The following is a 16,172-nucleotide window of genomic DNA, read 5'->3' on the forward strand; positions in this document are numbered from 1 at the left end:
AGCCAATTTTAAGAAAAAATAAAGATGGCCCCTTTCATTGAGACAGAAGAGAGTAGTGGACAGAGTACTGGTCTTAGAGTCAGGAAGGCTGGAGTTCAAATCTCATCTCAGATAATTATTAGCTAGCTATGTGACCCCAGGCAAGTCACTTCATTTTTCTGTACCTCAGTTTCCTCATCTGTAAAGTGAAATGATTGGACTCTATGACCTCTAAGATCCCATCCAGATCTAAATCTATGATCCATGATTGGTTCCTCAATAAGGAATTCAGAGGATATTAGATAAGGATGCTGAATTGGGGTATACAGATCCAAGGCTCCAGTCCAACTTTCCCAGGAAATGTGGCATTCACAAAATGATACGATACCTAAAAGCCCATATTTTATCCTCAGGGCATTAGTCCAGAGGCTCCCTCTTTGCTGTAACAGGCCAATGGCATGAAAACCCACAATATCTGGAAGATAGACTTCTCCTTCAAGTGCATACAGCTGGAATCCATCCTCTGCCTTCTTCTCCAAGATTGCTGCAGAAAGAAATGCCAGATACTTCCTAATTATGTGACTCTGGGCAAATTAATTAAACTAAATTTCCTAACCCTTACTGTTCTTCTGCCTTGGAATCAATACTTAATATGAATTCTAAGATAGAAAGTAAGGGTTTAAAAAAAAGAAGGAAGAAGAAAGAAAGGGAGGAAGGAGAGGAAGAGAGTAAGGAAAGAGGGGAGGAGAGAAGGAGGGAAGGAGGGAAGGAGGGAAGGAAAGAAGGAGAGAAGGAGAGAAGGAGAAAAGGAGAAAAGGAGAAAAGGAGAAAAGGAGAAAAGGAGAAAAGGAGAAAAGGAGAAAAGGAGAAAAGGAGAAAAGGAGAGAAAGGAGAGAAAGGAGAGAAAGGAGAGAAAGGAGAGAAAGGAGAGAAAGGAGAGAAAGGAGAGAAAGGAGAGAAAGGAAGGAAGGAAGGAAGGAAGGAAGGAAGGAAGGAAGGAAGGAAGGAAGGAAGGAAGGAAGGAAGGAAGGAAGGAAGGAAGGAAGGAAGGAAGGAAAGAAGGAAAGAAGGAAGGAAGGAAGGAAGGAAGGAAGGAAGGAAGGAAGGAAGGAAGGAAGGAAGGAAGGAAGGAAGGAAGGAAGGAAGGAAGGAAGGATGAAAGAATGAAAGAATGAAAGGACAGATCCAGGTGATTAGAAGAAGCAAAGCAAAGCTGCCAAGAAGCAGGATACCAGATCCAGAGGTGAAATGGTAGCCAAGGAACTCTCCAAATGGACTTAAGAAAGGGGAGGGCTCTCCTCTTAGAATGCCAACCAGAGGCCTAGAGAAAGAACAGGATTTGGGACTGGGACAAGTAGGAGAATGAATTCAAAGGCCTTATTTTATGCCCAGGACACATTAAGGAAAGTTGTGCCAGCTGCCAAGAGTCAAAACACCTGGGCTCTTATTCTAAACTCCGCCACCAATTAGCTATGTGGCTTTGAACAAACGACTCCATCCTTCTGAGTTTCCAATTCTTCATCTATCAAGTGAAAAAATTAGACTAGATAATCTCTCAGGTCCCTTCTATCCCAAACATTCTGTGTTTCTATAAGGCTGGGGGAGCCAGGACCAGAGTGAAAACAGGGTGAGAAGGAATGAGAGCGAATGGGAGGGAATATACAATGTCGGAGGGCCACAGAGTCAGGGGCTATTATTGGTTTGTTCCTTCTTTCTTACCTGACAAGAAGGCTTTGTCCTTCAGCACATTCATCAGGGACATTGAAAATGTCATCTTCCTGCCCATTTGTTTGGTAATGTTGCCCATGAGAATGACAGGGCTGCCTCGTCTGATCAGCTTTGCCTCCAGTTGAGTCTCATATCTCTGCTCCCCTCTGGAGGTCTGTACATCACTCAGCCCCTGAAATAAGGACCAGTGTTCATGTCCCCCTGCCCCCTTTTTAAAGTTAGGCTATTAATAGAGTGAGTGAGTGTGTGTGTGTGTGTGTGTGTGTGTGTGTGTGTGTGTGTGTGTGTGTGTCCTCTCTGTTCTAGTGTTCTTCTTGCTTGGCTTTTAAGAGTTTCTCTGTCTGGGGGAAACTTCAATTGAGGTTTTCTCAAAGATAATCATGCAATTAAGTTCAGAGATCCAGAGGAGAATGGAAAGTAGTGTGGGAAACTGGTAGAGAAAATCATTATTGGCCTTAGGCAGCTACAAATAGACCCACTAAGTAGAATGCTAACAATCTTGTGATTTCTGAAAAATAAATGTGCTCTCATAGAAAGAGCACTGAATGGAGAGGCAGGAGACCTGAATTCTCTTCCTAATTCTATCATTAACCTATGATTTGATTTCTGTAAGCCTCAGTTTCCTCATTTATAAAATCAGAAACTTGATGCCAAATGATCTCTCTACTTTAAACATTTTATAAAGCCACAATTGCAAAGATGATCAATTAATTAGGAATTAATTATTAGGCAGATCCCCATGTTCAGAAAGTGGGAGGTTACTATGACTTTGAGATAAAGAGTTTCTTATTTCTGCAGACATCTTCCTGCCTGGATCAGAAATCATTATACAGAGGGATTAACCCTTTAACTCCCAGAACTCCTGGCCAGGAGTCCCCTTTCCTATTTGATGGTTGCCTTAATCACCCAGAAACAGGTAGAGAGCAAAGTGGATAAAAATCTGGTCCTAAAGTTAAGAAGTTGTTGTGAGGTCATGGTCCTTGTTTAGTATTGTCTGATTCTTCATGATCCCATTTGGGTTTGTTTTTTTTTTTTTTTTTTTGCAAAGATACTGGAGTGGTTTGCTATTTCCTTCTCCAGCTTATTTTACAAATGAAGAAACTGAGGCAAACATAGTTAAATGACTTGCCCAGGGTCATACAACTAGTAAGTGTCTGAAGCTGGATTTTGGCTCAGATAGATGAGTCCTCCTGACTCGAGGCCTTGCCCTTAATCCACCGCACAATCTAGCTACTTTTTAAGGATTTAGGAAGGGGGACAGTTAGGTGGCTCAATTGAGAGCCAAGTCTAGAAGCAAGAGATCCTGGGCTCAAATTTGTCCTCAGACACTTCGGAGCTATGGTAATCATTTAACCCCTATCACCTAGCCCATATGATTCTTTGTCTTGGAACCATGATTTTATGACAAGGTAAGGGTAAAAAAAAAAAGAATTTAGGAAGACCCAATTTCCAATCCAGCTTCACTAGCTAGGTGACTCTAGGTAAGTCACTTAACATTTGCCTGCCTCAGTTTCCTCAAGATTGTTGTGAGAATCAAATGAGATAAATATTAACTATTATCATTTTTGTTGGGCAGTTGAGTGGCATAGTGGATAAAGTGTCTGGAGCCAGGAAGATTTATCTTCCTGATTTCAAATCTAGCCTCAGACACTTAACCAACTGTGTGATATGGGGCAACTCGTACAACCCTTTCTGCCTCAGATTCTATCTGTAAAATGAGCTGGAGAAGTAAACGGCAAATCACTCCAGTATCTTTGCCAAGAAAACTCCAAATGGGGTCACAAAGAGTCAGACACAACTTAAATGAATGAACAACAAATTATCACCATCATGACTACTATTCCCTTCACAGCCTCTATATTCAAACCACAAACCACTGGATTCCTCAGCACATCCCAAGGGTTCATCATACCATTTGCAACTTAAGGAATTTCACTCTCCCTTTTCTGTTTTCTGAATTCCTACCCATGCTTCAAGGCCAAGCAGAAATGATACTTCCTCCATGAAGTCTCCCTGAGGTCTTCTCCCAACCCTTCCCGATTCCATCCTCAGGTAGAGATGATCTTGCCCTCCTTCAAATGCTAATACATTCCATGTCTGTTCTTCCCACAATACTCGCTTGTCACTTTTAATTTTTAGGACAATTATTTATGTAGTTCTTCTATGTCCTAGACTAAAAACTCCTTGAGGGTAAGGACTATGGCGTATCCATCTCCATTATATTGCATATGGCAGCTACTTAATAAGTCTCTCGATACTTTGCTTGGTTACAAGGGAAGACTAACGATTAAATACATTTAAAAAAACAACTTTTTTGTGAAGTCTGTTGAACTGAATTGAATTGACTTTGGAGTCTGTGGACAGACCTTGATGTAATACACATCCTTGTCATCCAAGATCATTTCCAGGTGGCCAAAGCGGGTACTCTGGAGAGAATCAATTTTTCCTGTTGGGAAAGAACATGTGGATGAGTTTCTATCAAAAGAGCTGATGAAGGAAGGCAGTGCAAAACAGAGGAAAACTTTCATTAAGTACTTTCAAATTCAAGCTTTTCTTTCTGAATGTGAGATGCAGCCATGCGGTGAAATAAACTAGGCACTGGGCCTATGAATTAATTGGGTGCTCTACCAATTTTCCACACTTTCCACACTTTCATCTGATCCTGTTATTGGGAGGCTTGAGACCTCTAAGCTTTTTCATTCAAGGTGTATTGAAGCCAGAGGAAAGGTAGGGGAAGGAAGCATTGAAAAAAGCATGTTTTAGGGGATCTAGTTGACCACATGAGTCAATAGTGTGAAAGTATAGTTAAAAGAAATAATTAAAGCATTTCTGAGCTGCTTTAATATTATTCAGCCAGTAAACCATTATTTAGCTCACTACATGCAAGGCATCTGTGTTAAGTTCTAGGAATACAAAGAAAGGTGAAAAATAGAACAACATCTGGACCCACATGGCATCCAGGTCAGGGAAAGGGACAGCCCTAATATTTTGTTTTGCTCAAAGGATACACAAAGTATTTATTGCAGTCAGTTTAGGGAGCCACGTTTCAGGAAAGACAGTGACAAACTACAGTGGGTTCAAAGGAAGAAGAAGATCAGGATGGTGAAGGATCTGGAAAAAGAATGGTTGTTGGATGGTCCTGGGTTCAAATATGGCCTCAGACCCTTCCTAGCTGTGTAGTCCTGGGCAAGTCATTTAATCTCGAATTTTTTTTTTACAGTCAACCAACCATTTATTAAGCACTTACTTTACTAAATACTGGGGGTATACTGACAAAGTAAAACAGTCCTTGCCCTCAAGAAGTTCACATTCTAATAAGAGAATGATCAAAAGATGGAAGTTGGGAAAGATCTGTGAAGATTTACATAATAAACTTTTTTTCCATCAACAAGATTACTATTCTTCTTTTTAGAATTGATACTAAGACAGAAGGTATTGAATTTTTTAGATTTAAATTTAAATTTTTTAATTTAAAAAATCCTTACCTTCTTTTTTAGAATCAATATTGTGTATTAGTTCTAAGCTTCTGCCTTAGAGTGGTAAGAGGGTTAGACAATGGGAGTTAAGTGACTTGCTCAGGGTCACACTGCTAGGAAGTGTCTGAGGCCAGATTTGAATGTAGATCTCCAGGCTCTAGGTCTGGCTCTCAATCCAGCTACCCAGCTGCCCCCAAGGGTTTTGTTTTAAAGAATGGTTGAATGAACTAGAGTTGTTTAGCCTGTAGAAGAGAAGAGTCCAAAGGGGACATCATGGTAGCATGAAGTCCCTTCTTATCATTGGATTTGTTTAAATAGCAATCCTAAGCCATAGCTGTTATAGCAGGGATTCCTGCATTTGGAGTGATTAGGTAAAGGTGAGCTAGGTGGCACGGTGGATAGAGCACCTGGCCTGGAGTCAAGGAGGACCTGAATTCAAATCCAGCCTCAGATACTTCCTAGCTGTGTGACCCTAGGCAAGTCAGTTAACCCTGTTGGCCTCAGTTTCTTCACCTGTCAAATGTGCTGGAGAAGGAAATGGCCATCCATTCTAGTATATTTGCCAAGAAAACCCCAGTGGGGTCAAGAAAAGTTGGACATGACTGATGAATGCCTGAACAACAAAAACCCTTCCAGGACCAGGTTTCTGCCTTTATATTCCTGATGCTTAGAAGAACCTCACAAGAATATGTGCTGAATAAATGCTTATTAAAGGAGATGACCTCTTAGGTTCTTTCCAATTTAAGGTTCCATGAAAAATTGCCAACATTGCTCTAAGGAACCACCAAAAAAAAACCAAAAGGCTTCAGCTACCGACTAAGGGAGCACTGAGACGTCGTTCTCTTATCGCGTTCTTTCGTACACATACCATCCACCTTGATTTTTTTCTTGGGATGAAGTAGCTTGATTCGGAGCTTCTTCTGAGGCACGCTGAAGCTGAGATCCACACCTACATCCCTGGGGCGTTCTGACTTTGGGGTCCCCATGAAGAAATGGATGGTGGCTTCTTCAGGGATCCAACTGTCCTTCTGGAAACACACAAGAAAATAGAGAAATCTCTTGCAGGACTAAGAATTCACAACCCCTCCCTCAGCAATGGTACCCTCCCCCTTGAGGTCCCCACCCCACCCTCAACCCCTGTCAACTCTCCTTTAGATTGAGAATGTCCTCGAGTCTCCCCTAAAACCCGAGCCATTCTTGAAAAAGCCATGCTGTCTGGCAGAGGCAGAAAGAAGGATGGGCACTAGTGGTTACAAGTGAAATGTCCTGAGAATTCTGCCTGAGAATAATGGGGCTGGAAGGGACTTCTGAGATCAGCTTGTCATAAAGCCTCAGAACGTTACATCTGGAGAGGACCTTGGAACTGCTTCATCAGAGAACCCTAGACTATGAGCGTTGGAAGGGCCCTTGGAAATCATCTTGTCTAGCCCTCTTATTTAACAGAGACCCAGGGAAGTTGTCCAAAAAACCCGACTTACCCAAGGAAACCCTGCAAATCAGAGACAGAGCTGAGCTTATAAGCCAGGATGCCTAATTCCCATGCCTGTGTTCTTCCTGTCTTCAGCAGGTTTTACTCACCCCTCTGGGAAGCCACCCTGAGACATGAGTGAGCCCCAGGGTGGTTAATGGGATCCAATGGCACTGGCTACGCTGTAATGACTGAGGCTGACCTGATGGGTTCATGATGGGGTGGAAGGGAAGAAAGGTGTAGAATCCAGTCCTGCCCTACCTGAGGTATAAAAGTGTAGGCAGCTTCTAGCAGGTACTGTCTCAGTCCCTTGTCCTGCTTCTTTAATGTCACTGCTGCCTCTATTGGCACCGCAAGAGAGAAAGGCTGGTCCCAGGCTGGGTAAGACACTCTGGAGCACAACTGCCAGCCCCAAAGGTGAGATGCTGGGAAGACAAGAAAGGATGACAGTGCAGAGATAGTATTACTACTCTATTAGGAAGTGGATCCCCATTTCAGAGTAAGAGATAACCCATAGCTGCAGCCCTGTCTTTTTTCCTTAAACTCTTTCTTACCTTCTGTCTTAGAATCAATACTAGGTATTGGTTCCAAGGCAGAAGAGCAGTCAGAGGTCTGAGTGATTTGCCCAGGGCCACACAGCTAGGAAGTGTGAGGCCAGATTTGAACCCGTGAGCTCCCATTTCCAGTCCTGGCTCTCTATGCACGGAGCCACCTAGCTGCCCCTTGCATTCTTGTCTTAATGCTGAGCCCGGAATGCTGGGAAGATGGGCAAAGTCCCAAAGAGGGGCACACACATGCACACACACACTCCTTCATCTCTCCCATACCTCTAGGGTCTTATTTCCAAGATAAAAGACTCTATTATCTTAAATATAGACCTAAGGGAATGATGGCTTGCTTCTTTGAAAGGATTGATGAAGTTTAGAACACCTGAATTTATAAGAAGATCAGAAAATCCGGAGATTGGCATTATTCTTCTTGAGACTGATCATTTCTATTTTGAATGACACATTATTTGGGGTCACCCTGAACTACATATAACACATTTTCAGTTACAAGTAGATAGATAGATAGATACATACATACATATAAGCATGCATGCATATATACATACATACATACATACATACATACATAGACAGATAGATGGATGGATGAATGGATGGGTAGAAAGATGGATGGATAGATAGATAGGTGATATATAAATAGATTGATAGATAACTAGATGATAGATAGTACATATCCAGTTACATATATTACAAATATATATATATGACATCATATCTACATTGTCTCCCAACCAATCCTTTTGGGGACCCAAGTACTGATTGAACATGTCCATGGGCTTTCTAAACTCACAGTAATGTTCCCTATAATATTCCTCTGAATAAGGAGAAGCCACTTTAGGGTCTGGATTCACTTCTTTCATCTATATTCTCCACAAGATTTTCCCTCTCAAGATGGAGAAATGATGAGGTTAGCTGCTTACCTTCTTCTCCAGTGCAAGATTGTGTCTCTGAAGGGCTGTTTAATTGGTCAGCAGTCATAACACCATCCAAATTCATGAGGTACAACTTGGAGCTAATGGAAAGATTTAAAATAGTCCTAGATCATTCCACTTAACTCACCCAAGCTACTAGGTCCATCTGAGTTCATCTCCATCTCTGATTTCACCATCTTATGAGCAAAAGCCCAAGAGCTGGTTAATTGTGTCCAAAGGAAAGATGGGACATGGAACTAAGGCCAAGGCCTATTCCTTCATAAACAGCTGGCAAAACATGTTAAATTGCTCCTCAAGCCTACCTGAAATTCACCACTTCCATGGACTCCTCAGGAGTATTCAGGAACATCTTGAGCTCCTGTCCCCTCTTCACTGTGATTCCTCCATCAAGGCTGGTGGAACTTCGGATGCCAGTCACCCACTTCATCCCTGATTTCCCCAGGAAGCCTGCTACACCCATATGAGCTGCAATCTGTATTAAGGCACTAAGATAAAATAAACAAGACAAGAGCCAAGTATGGCAGGTGCTTCTTTGGAGAAGAAGCTAGCAGGAAAGTGGTAGATGGAGTGGTGGACTTGGAATCAAGAAAACTTGAGTTCACATCTTGTCTTAACTACAAACTATATGACTCTGGGCAAGTCACTTAAGCCTCAGTTTACTCATCTGCAAAAAGGTAGATAGTAATAACCTCTAACTCATAGAGTTGTAAAAATCAAATGAGATAGAATATGTAAGGTGCTTTGCTAATCTTAAAGAACCATAAAAATATTAGTTGTTATTATTATTAGTGGGATAGAGTACCAGGCCTGGAGTCAGGAAAATTAATCTTCCTGAATTCAAAACTGCCTCAGACTCTAGCTGGATGATCCTTTGCAAATCACTTAACCCTATTTGCCTCAATTTCCTCATCTGTAAAATGAACTGGAGAAGAAAATGGAAAACCACTTCAGTATCGTTGCCAAGAAAACTGCAAAATGGAGTCACAAAGAATCAGACATGACTGAAAAATAACTGAACAATATCAGTTTCAGAAAAACTACAGTAGCAGAGTCATACTCGACCAACTTTCAGATAACCACATTGCTCCTTTCTCTATCTGCAATACTTTCTGTACTTGAACAATCATAGGTTAGTTAGATTGCATTCTCACAGTATGGAAAATACATACTTCTTTTTATATTACTTCTATAAAGGACTTGTGATTTCATCAACATGGTAAGTCCTATCACAACCTATTTATAACATGTAAGTTATATATATGGAAATCAGAAAAGTGAAGTCATTTGTCCATGATCTCACACAAGTAAGTGTTCAAGGTAGGATTTGTACCCAGATTTTCCTGACTGTAGCATCCAGTGCTTTGCCAACTAAAGTCATTCTGCCTCCTTTCATTCCACATTTCATCATTTTTCTTCATAGGATCTTAGATCTAAAGCAGAAAGAAAACTTAGAGGTCCTTTAGTCTAAACTAACATTGAGCATAGTGCCTGGCACATAGTAGGTGTTTAATAGATGTTTCTTAATTGATCAATTAAGTTCTTTGGCTTGCAGATGATGAAATCAAGATCCAGAGAGGTTAAGTGTCAGAGGAGGGATTTGAACTCAAGTTCTCTAACTATAGAGCCAGTACTCTTCCTTCCTTCCTTGCTTCCTTCCTTCCTTGCTTCCTTCCTTCCTTCTTTCCTTCCTTCCTTTCTTTTCTTTCTTTCTTTCTTTCTTTCTTTCTTTCTTTCTTTCTTTCTTTCTTTCTTTCTTTCTTTCTTTCTTTCTTTCTTTCTTTCTTTCTTTCTTTCTTTCTTTCTTTCTTTCTTTCTTTCTTTCTTTCTTTCTTTCTTTCTTTCTTTCTTTCTTTCTTTCTTTCTTTCTTCCCTCCTTTCTTCCTTCCTATGTTTCTTTCTTTTTTTAAACTCTTGTTTTCTGCCTTAATAACAACACTAAAAGGAGAAGGTCTAGACAAACAGGGTTGAGCAACTTGCTCAGTCACCCAGCTAGAAAGTGCCTGAGGCCAACCTGATCTGAACCTAAGTCCTCCCAACTTCAGACATAGTCTGCTCTTTATCTACTCTCTCATTTTGCCTTTATAAATTTCTTTTTGCCATTGCTATTTGGGCACTTCAGTTGTGACTCACTCTTTGTGACTCTATTTGTATTTTTCTTGGCAAAGATACTGAAGTGGTTTGCCATTTCCTTCTCCAGCTCATTTTACAAATGAGGAAACTGAGGCCAACAGGATTAAGTGACTTGCCCAGAGTCACATCACACAGCTTATAAGTCTAAGGTCAGGTTTAATTCAGGAAGATGAATCTTTTTTACTTTAGTTGACTCACTATGCTACTTACCTACATTTAAATTTCTTTTTATGTTTTCAAATTCACATACACATATATACATGTTATAAAATTAAAATACATGGAGAAACAAGGCCAGCTAAGTAGATTGATTATTTAAGATAAAACCAAAAAATCAATGCCAAAGAACACTAGGTTGAAAATTAAGTTCTCTCCTTTCCTACACAAGCCTAATTTTGAAGAGAGGTGACATCAGGACAGTTTACTGGAGAAAACAGCAAACTTGGAGTCAAAAGCCATGGATTTATGTCTTATCTGCACCAGTTATTAGCTAGGCAATGACTGTGGGCTAGTTGCAACCTCTTAAAGTCCAGATTTTCTCATCTCTAAAATAGGGGTGATGAGATTTTCACTACTGCTTCAAAAATAAAGAATGAATTAATCTCTTTATCTTTTAAATTCCTTCACAACCATCCTCCACGCACATTTTCAGTTCTATTGGACATCCCTCCCATATTCTGTGGGGCAACTGAACTGGGCTTTTCTCTGTTTCTCACTCACAGCAATCCATCTCCACTCTCCATGTCCTTTCCCAGGCTGCCCCTCATGCTTGGAGCACACTACCTGATTACCTCTGCCTCATAGGGTCCCTCTCTTCCTTTAGAATGCAGCTCAGGGACCATCATTTCATAGAAATTTCCCTGATTCCCCCAGATGCTATCCATGTGTGTTCCTGAAAGAGGAGATGGGAGGGGGAAAGCCACAGAGAGAGAAGCACTGAAGGAAGGAGGAAGAAGGACCACTCGTTATTGTCATTAATGAGAAGAAAGGGAGAAGGTGCTTTGAGATCTTCACCTAAGAGGCAGGGGCAGAAGTGGGGAAACAGGGCTAAGGAAAGCTCAAAGTACAACCCTGACCTAAGCAGAAAGTAAAGAGTAGGAGGTAGCCAAGAGATCAGTTATGGTACAGAGTGCCTTCACTCCCACAGTCCCTTGTATTTAACTCCTTTGAATATGTTCATTTTCCATTTATGTTGTATATATTGATGTATATACTATCGGTTGTCTTTATAGAGTGTGATATTGTTTAGTCGTTTCAGTTGTGCCTGAATCTTCATGTTCCTGTCTGAGATTTTCTTGGCAAAGATACTGGAATAGTCTGCCATTTCCTTCTCCAGATCATTTGGCAGATGAGGAAACTGAGGCAAACAGGGTTACATGACTTGCCACACACTTAGTATCTGAGGGTAAGCCTCTCCCAAGTTGGGATTATTTCATTTTGTATTTTCCTGCCCAGGGTCTTGAGTGCTTTAATATTGATTGATGTCCATCTCTTGGGGTTATCCTATGGATCAAATTAAATATTATATGAAAGGTATGTAAAACTCATGAAGGGCTCTATAAATGCGAGCTGTTTCCATTGTTCTAAGGATGCCCCCTTGACCCACATGGATGATTCCATTTAGCTCCATGGCTTCCTCTAACTTTCTCCTTTAGAAGGGGTCCACAGGCTCTACCAGGCTGCCAGAGGGGGCTGCGACCCACAAAAAGGTGAAAACCTCCTGCCCAAATCACCTTCTATTTAAATGATGCTTCTTCCATTGAAACATGCGTTCCCTGATGGCAAGGGCTCTGATTTTCCCTTTCTGGTATCCCCAGTGCCTGGACTGTAGTATGTACTTAATAAATAGGTTCTTATCAACTAACTATGTAGCAGGTGAGAGCCATGTTGGGGCCATATCCCTGGAGAATATAGGCTTCAAGACTTTAGGGACTCCCCTAAAGAATATAAGGGACCTGGCCTCAGACACTTCCTAGCTGTGTGCCCCTGGGCAAGTCATTTAACCCATTGCCTAGCCCCTATTGCTCTTCTGCCTTAGAGGCAATACACAGTATTGATTCTAAGACAGAAGGTAACGGTTTAAAAAAACAAAAGAGCATATCACAGATGGAATCATGGAGAGTCAGACATGATGCAAATGACTAAACAACAGCATACTCTATAGAAACAACAGCTAGCACAGTAAAAAAGAAATCTATACACAATCATAGATAAGGCAGCTGGTGTCGTAGTGTCAGGATAGAGTGGCTGCTGGAGTCAGAAAAATGGAAGAGTTGCTTCAACTCTGGCTTCAGAGACTTACCAGCCATAGGACCCTAGGCGAGTCCTTGAATCCTGTTTGCCTCCATTTCCTCATCTATAAAATGGGCTAGAGAACTCAAAAATGACAAACCACTCTAGTATCTTTGCCAAGAAAACCCCAGATGGGGTCATGTAGAGTTGGACATGCCTGAGAAACAACTGAACTTTAGGGAATGCTCTAGAAAGCCTGGTACCTTGGCTTGATATAGCCCTCCACAGAGAAATCGGAGAGCTGCTTAAGATCCACAGTCCCTCGAATACGGATATTGATGGCAGCTGAGGCATTCAAGGCTACTTGCACAGGGAGACCGGACACCGTTGGAAAGGAGAGCTCTTCAGTTGCCAAACTCAGTCTCCTATTAATCTGCACCTCCTGACCCTGCAGCCAGAGGGAGGGGATGGACGGTGCCTCCTGTCAACAAGGAGCTCCAAAGGTCCCTCTTCCTGAGGAGCCAACCAACCACCCGCCATATACCTTGAGCAGCTTGACGGTCAGTTCAGCCAAGTTCAAGGAGTACCTCTTCATGTGGCTTCTCACAGCCCCACAGTCCACAAAGCTAAGCTCGTTCCCAAAGATTTTTAGACTGAGACCACACCGCAGGTCCCTCCTCTTCCCCCACCTCTGAGTCACCTGAGCAAGTAAGAATCAGCAACGTTAGAGCTGGTGGGCATCTTAGAGATCACCTAGCCCAACTCCCTTATTTTATTTTGTTTTGTTTTATTTTATTTTAATGGAATAAATATCAGACATTTATAGTTCAAAGGGATCGTAGGTTTCACCTATTCCAATTCTTTCATTTTCTTTTCAAAGAGAGTGAGGCTGACAACTCTGTACAATTCTACCTCCCCTAAATACAATTCATTCCCCATGAAGTCATTGGATAAACAAAGTCTTGGAAAACAAAGAACGATCTGCAGAGAATCACAGATTTGTAGTTATGAAGAGGTGATCTAGCCCAAACCTCTTATTTTCTTTTCCTAGAATCATGGGATCATAAAGAGGGAGGTCATACAAGTAAAAGAATGCTAGAATTTAAAACCAGGTCCTCCAAATCCAAACCCACCATTGCATTCCTCCCAAACTTGATGCTCACATAAGGAGAGGTTTATGGTTAGCAGGAGATCAACAGATCATAAAGAGCTAGAAACAAGCTTAGAAACCATCTAGTTCATCCTCTCCTTTTTCAGATGACTTAGCTGAAACCAACAGACGTCAAGTGATTTGACCAGGGTCACACAGCTGAGAAGTAGCTGAGACAGAATTTGAACCCAGGTTTTCCCCATTCTTAGTTCTGTGTACTTCACCGTAAGGGAAGAAGTCTGGATTTGGAGGAAAAAGGAAAAGATGTGATGGGTCAGGATAGAGTGAATCAAAATTAATCTTGGGGTAAGATTAGGGGAAGAATATACTGCTAAATATTGTTGAGTTACAAACAGAAAGAACAGTCACAGATCTGCCCTAGAGATTTACTTTCTGGAAGAAAGTACTCTTATCTCCCTGATGTCCAAATGATCTTACCTGCTCTAGTGACTTCTTTTTTTTTTTAACCCTTACCTTCTGTCTTGGAGTCAATACTGTGTATTGGCTCCAAGGCAGAAGAGTGGTAAGGGCTAGGCAATGGGGGTCAAGTGACTTGCCCAGGGTCACACAGCTAGGAAGTGGCTGAGGCCGGATTTGAACCTAGGACCTCCCGTCTCTAGGCCTGGTTCTCAATCCACTGAGCTACCCAGCTGCCCCCTCTAGTTACTTCTAAACAGAATCATCTTTTTTCCAAAAAATTTGTCCCAGAGCCCCTAGAAGCATGATTTGTGCTATTTGTGTACAGTTGAAAAAGTGGGATGGATCTACAAATTCCCTTACCTTCTCCTGGAGCTCCTTCATCTTACTGTGTCTCCCACCTGGGCACCCTGCCCCAGACTTCATCTCATTGACTCCAAATGCCGGATCCATGTCAGTGTCTGGTCTGGTCTCACCCTTCTCCTCATTGTTCCAGAATGCTGTCATTGCTTGTTGTCTACCAAACCACCTGGAAGCCAACTTTTCAGCATTCTCTACTCGGAGCCCAAGCTGAGAGAAGAAGCACATTCAGAAGCAGGCAATGGGGATTTTTCAGAATTGGAACAGAGAGACTGTTGGAAAACTTATGGGAAAACTGCAATCATAATCTCTTGGGTTCCATTAGGAGGCTGGAGAAAAGGGACAGTTTTGGAGAGTATCTTAAACCCTGTGGGGAAGAAGACTTTCCATCTAAGGTGACAGTCAATTGAGATCCTCTGGAACAATTACATGAATGCTGCCAAGCATTTATATTTTTGATAGAGATTTATTAAACACCTACTATATTCTAGGTACTGTGCTAGACACCAGCTAGGAATAAAAAGAAAAAAAAAAGAAATGGTTCTTGCATGCCAAGAGCCCATTGGTAAATGGACAGCATTAGCAACTAAAGGAACTGTCATAGGCTCCCTCCAAGAGATAGATCTCAAGTTAAACACTAAAGGAAACTAGGGATTATAAAAGACACAAATGAGGAGAGAATGGATCCACAGGATCATAGATTGAGAGTTAGAAGGGACGTTTAAAGATCATTGAATCCAATCTGCCCATTGGAAAGATGAGGAAACTGAGGCACATAAAGGTAATGCGTTTTGTAATTTGTAACCTAGTAAATATTTGAGTGGGTATTTGAACCCAAATCTTTCTGATTCCAAGTCTAGCATTCATTACCCTAGACATACTGGAGAGCTAGAGCAAAGGCATGAGAATGGAAGACAGAAAGTCACATGGCTGGGAACAACAAGATGGCCAGTTGGGCTAGAAATGTAGAGTACTCAAAGGGGAGTAAGGGAAACCCATTTGAAAAGGAGGGCTGGAGTAAGACTGTGAAGAACTTTAAATGAAAGGTTGGGGAAGGAAGCTTCCTAGATAAATCACGAATGCACTCTAATTCTCAGTAGCCTCATTTGTTAAATGGGGATAACAATACTTATACTACCTATCCTACAGATTTGCTTTGAGGAAAGCATTTTGTAATTATTATGTATAGTACTAATGGCTGATATTGAAACATCTCTTTAAGGTTTAAAAAACATATGTATATTTTTATCTATATCTATATGTATTATCTCATCGGACCCTTGTTACAGGTATTCTATATCACAGAGGAAGAAAATGGGACTGCAAAAAGGTGAAATTATTTATTTTCCCTGTCTATCCAGATTTATTAGTAAGCATTAAAGCCAGAATTCATATCTAGGACATCTAATTCCAAGTCCACACCATTCGTGACTATCTAGATCTCAAAGGCTCATAGGATCTAAGATCTAGAGTTGTAAGTTACCCTAGTGCTCTCACTCTTAAACTATCTCATATTTTCTTTTGACCTATCTATCCATCAATCTGGATAGAGATATCTATAGTATATCTATATAATGGATATCGAGAGAAAAAACTAGGGAGAGCTACAATCGATCAAAATTTCTATCTAGAAAAATGAACAGAAACAGATATCCATATCTAGAGAACCATAATAGATACATACATATATCTAGATAGAGAACTAAAATGGATAGACATCTACACCTCAAA

The 16,172-nt window shown here is 41.2% G+C and overlaps 1 protein-coding gene across 2 annotated transcripts in view; it reads right to left on the minus strand.

The window, feature by feature from the left end:
• Nucleotides 1-16,172, minus strand: part of LOC103099164 (uncharacterized) — a 148,558-nt gene that overhangs the window by 120,990 nt on the left and 11,396 nt on the right. The window contains exons 8-17 of one of the 2 annotated variants that reach the window (XM_056806147.1): nucleotides 14,445-14,651; nucleotides 13,059-13,214; nucleotides 12,778-12,962; nucleotides 8,455-8,637; nucleotides 8,141-8,232; nucleotides 6,913-7,076; nucleotides 6,052-6,211; nucleotides 4,074-4,153; nucleotides 1,699-1,879; nucleotides 368-523 (exon numbers count right to left, since the gene is read on the minus strand). In XM_056806147.1, the coding sequence (XP_056662125.1) occupies nucleotides 368-523; nucleotides 1,699-1,879; nucleotides 4,074-4,153; nucleotides 6,052-6,211; nucleotides 6,913-7,076; nucleotides 8,141-8,232; nucleotides 8,455-8,637; nucleotides 12,778-12,962; nucleotides 13,059-13,214; nucleotides 14,445-14,651 (1,564 nt within the window). Of the gene's footprint in view, nucleotides 1-367; nucleotides 524-1,698; nucleotides 1,880-4,073; nucleotides 4,154-6,051; nucleotides 6,212-6,912; nucleotides 7,077-8,140; nucleotides 8,233-8,454; nucleotides 8,638-12,777; nucleotides 12,963-13,058; nucleotides 13,215-14,444; nucleotides 14,652-16,172 lie in introns of those variants that run through there. The other variant, XM_056806148.1, reaches the window with a different exon arrangement.

This window comes from Monodelphis domestica, chromosome 7 (genome assembly GCF_027887165.1).
Source record: "Monodelphis domestica isolate mMonDom1 chromosome 7, mMonDom1.pri, whole genome shotgun sequence".
NCBI classification, from domain to species: Eukaryota; Metazoa; Chordata; class Mammalia; order Didelphimorphia; family Didelphidae; genus Monodelphis; species Monodelphis domestica.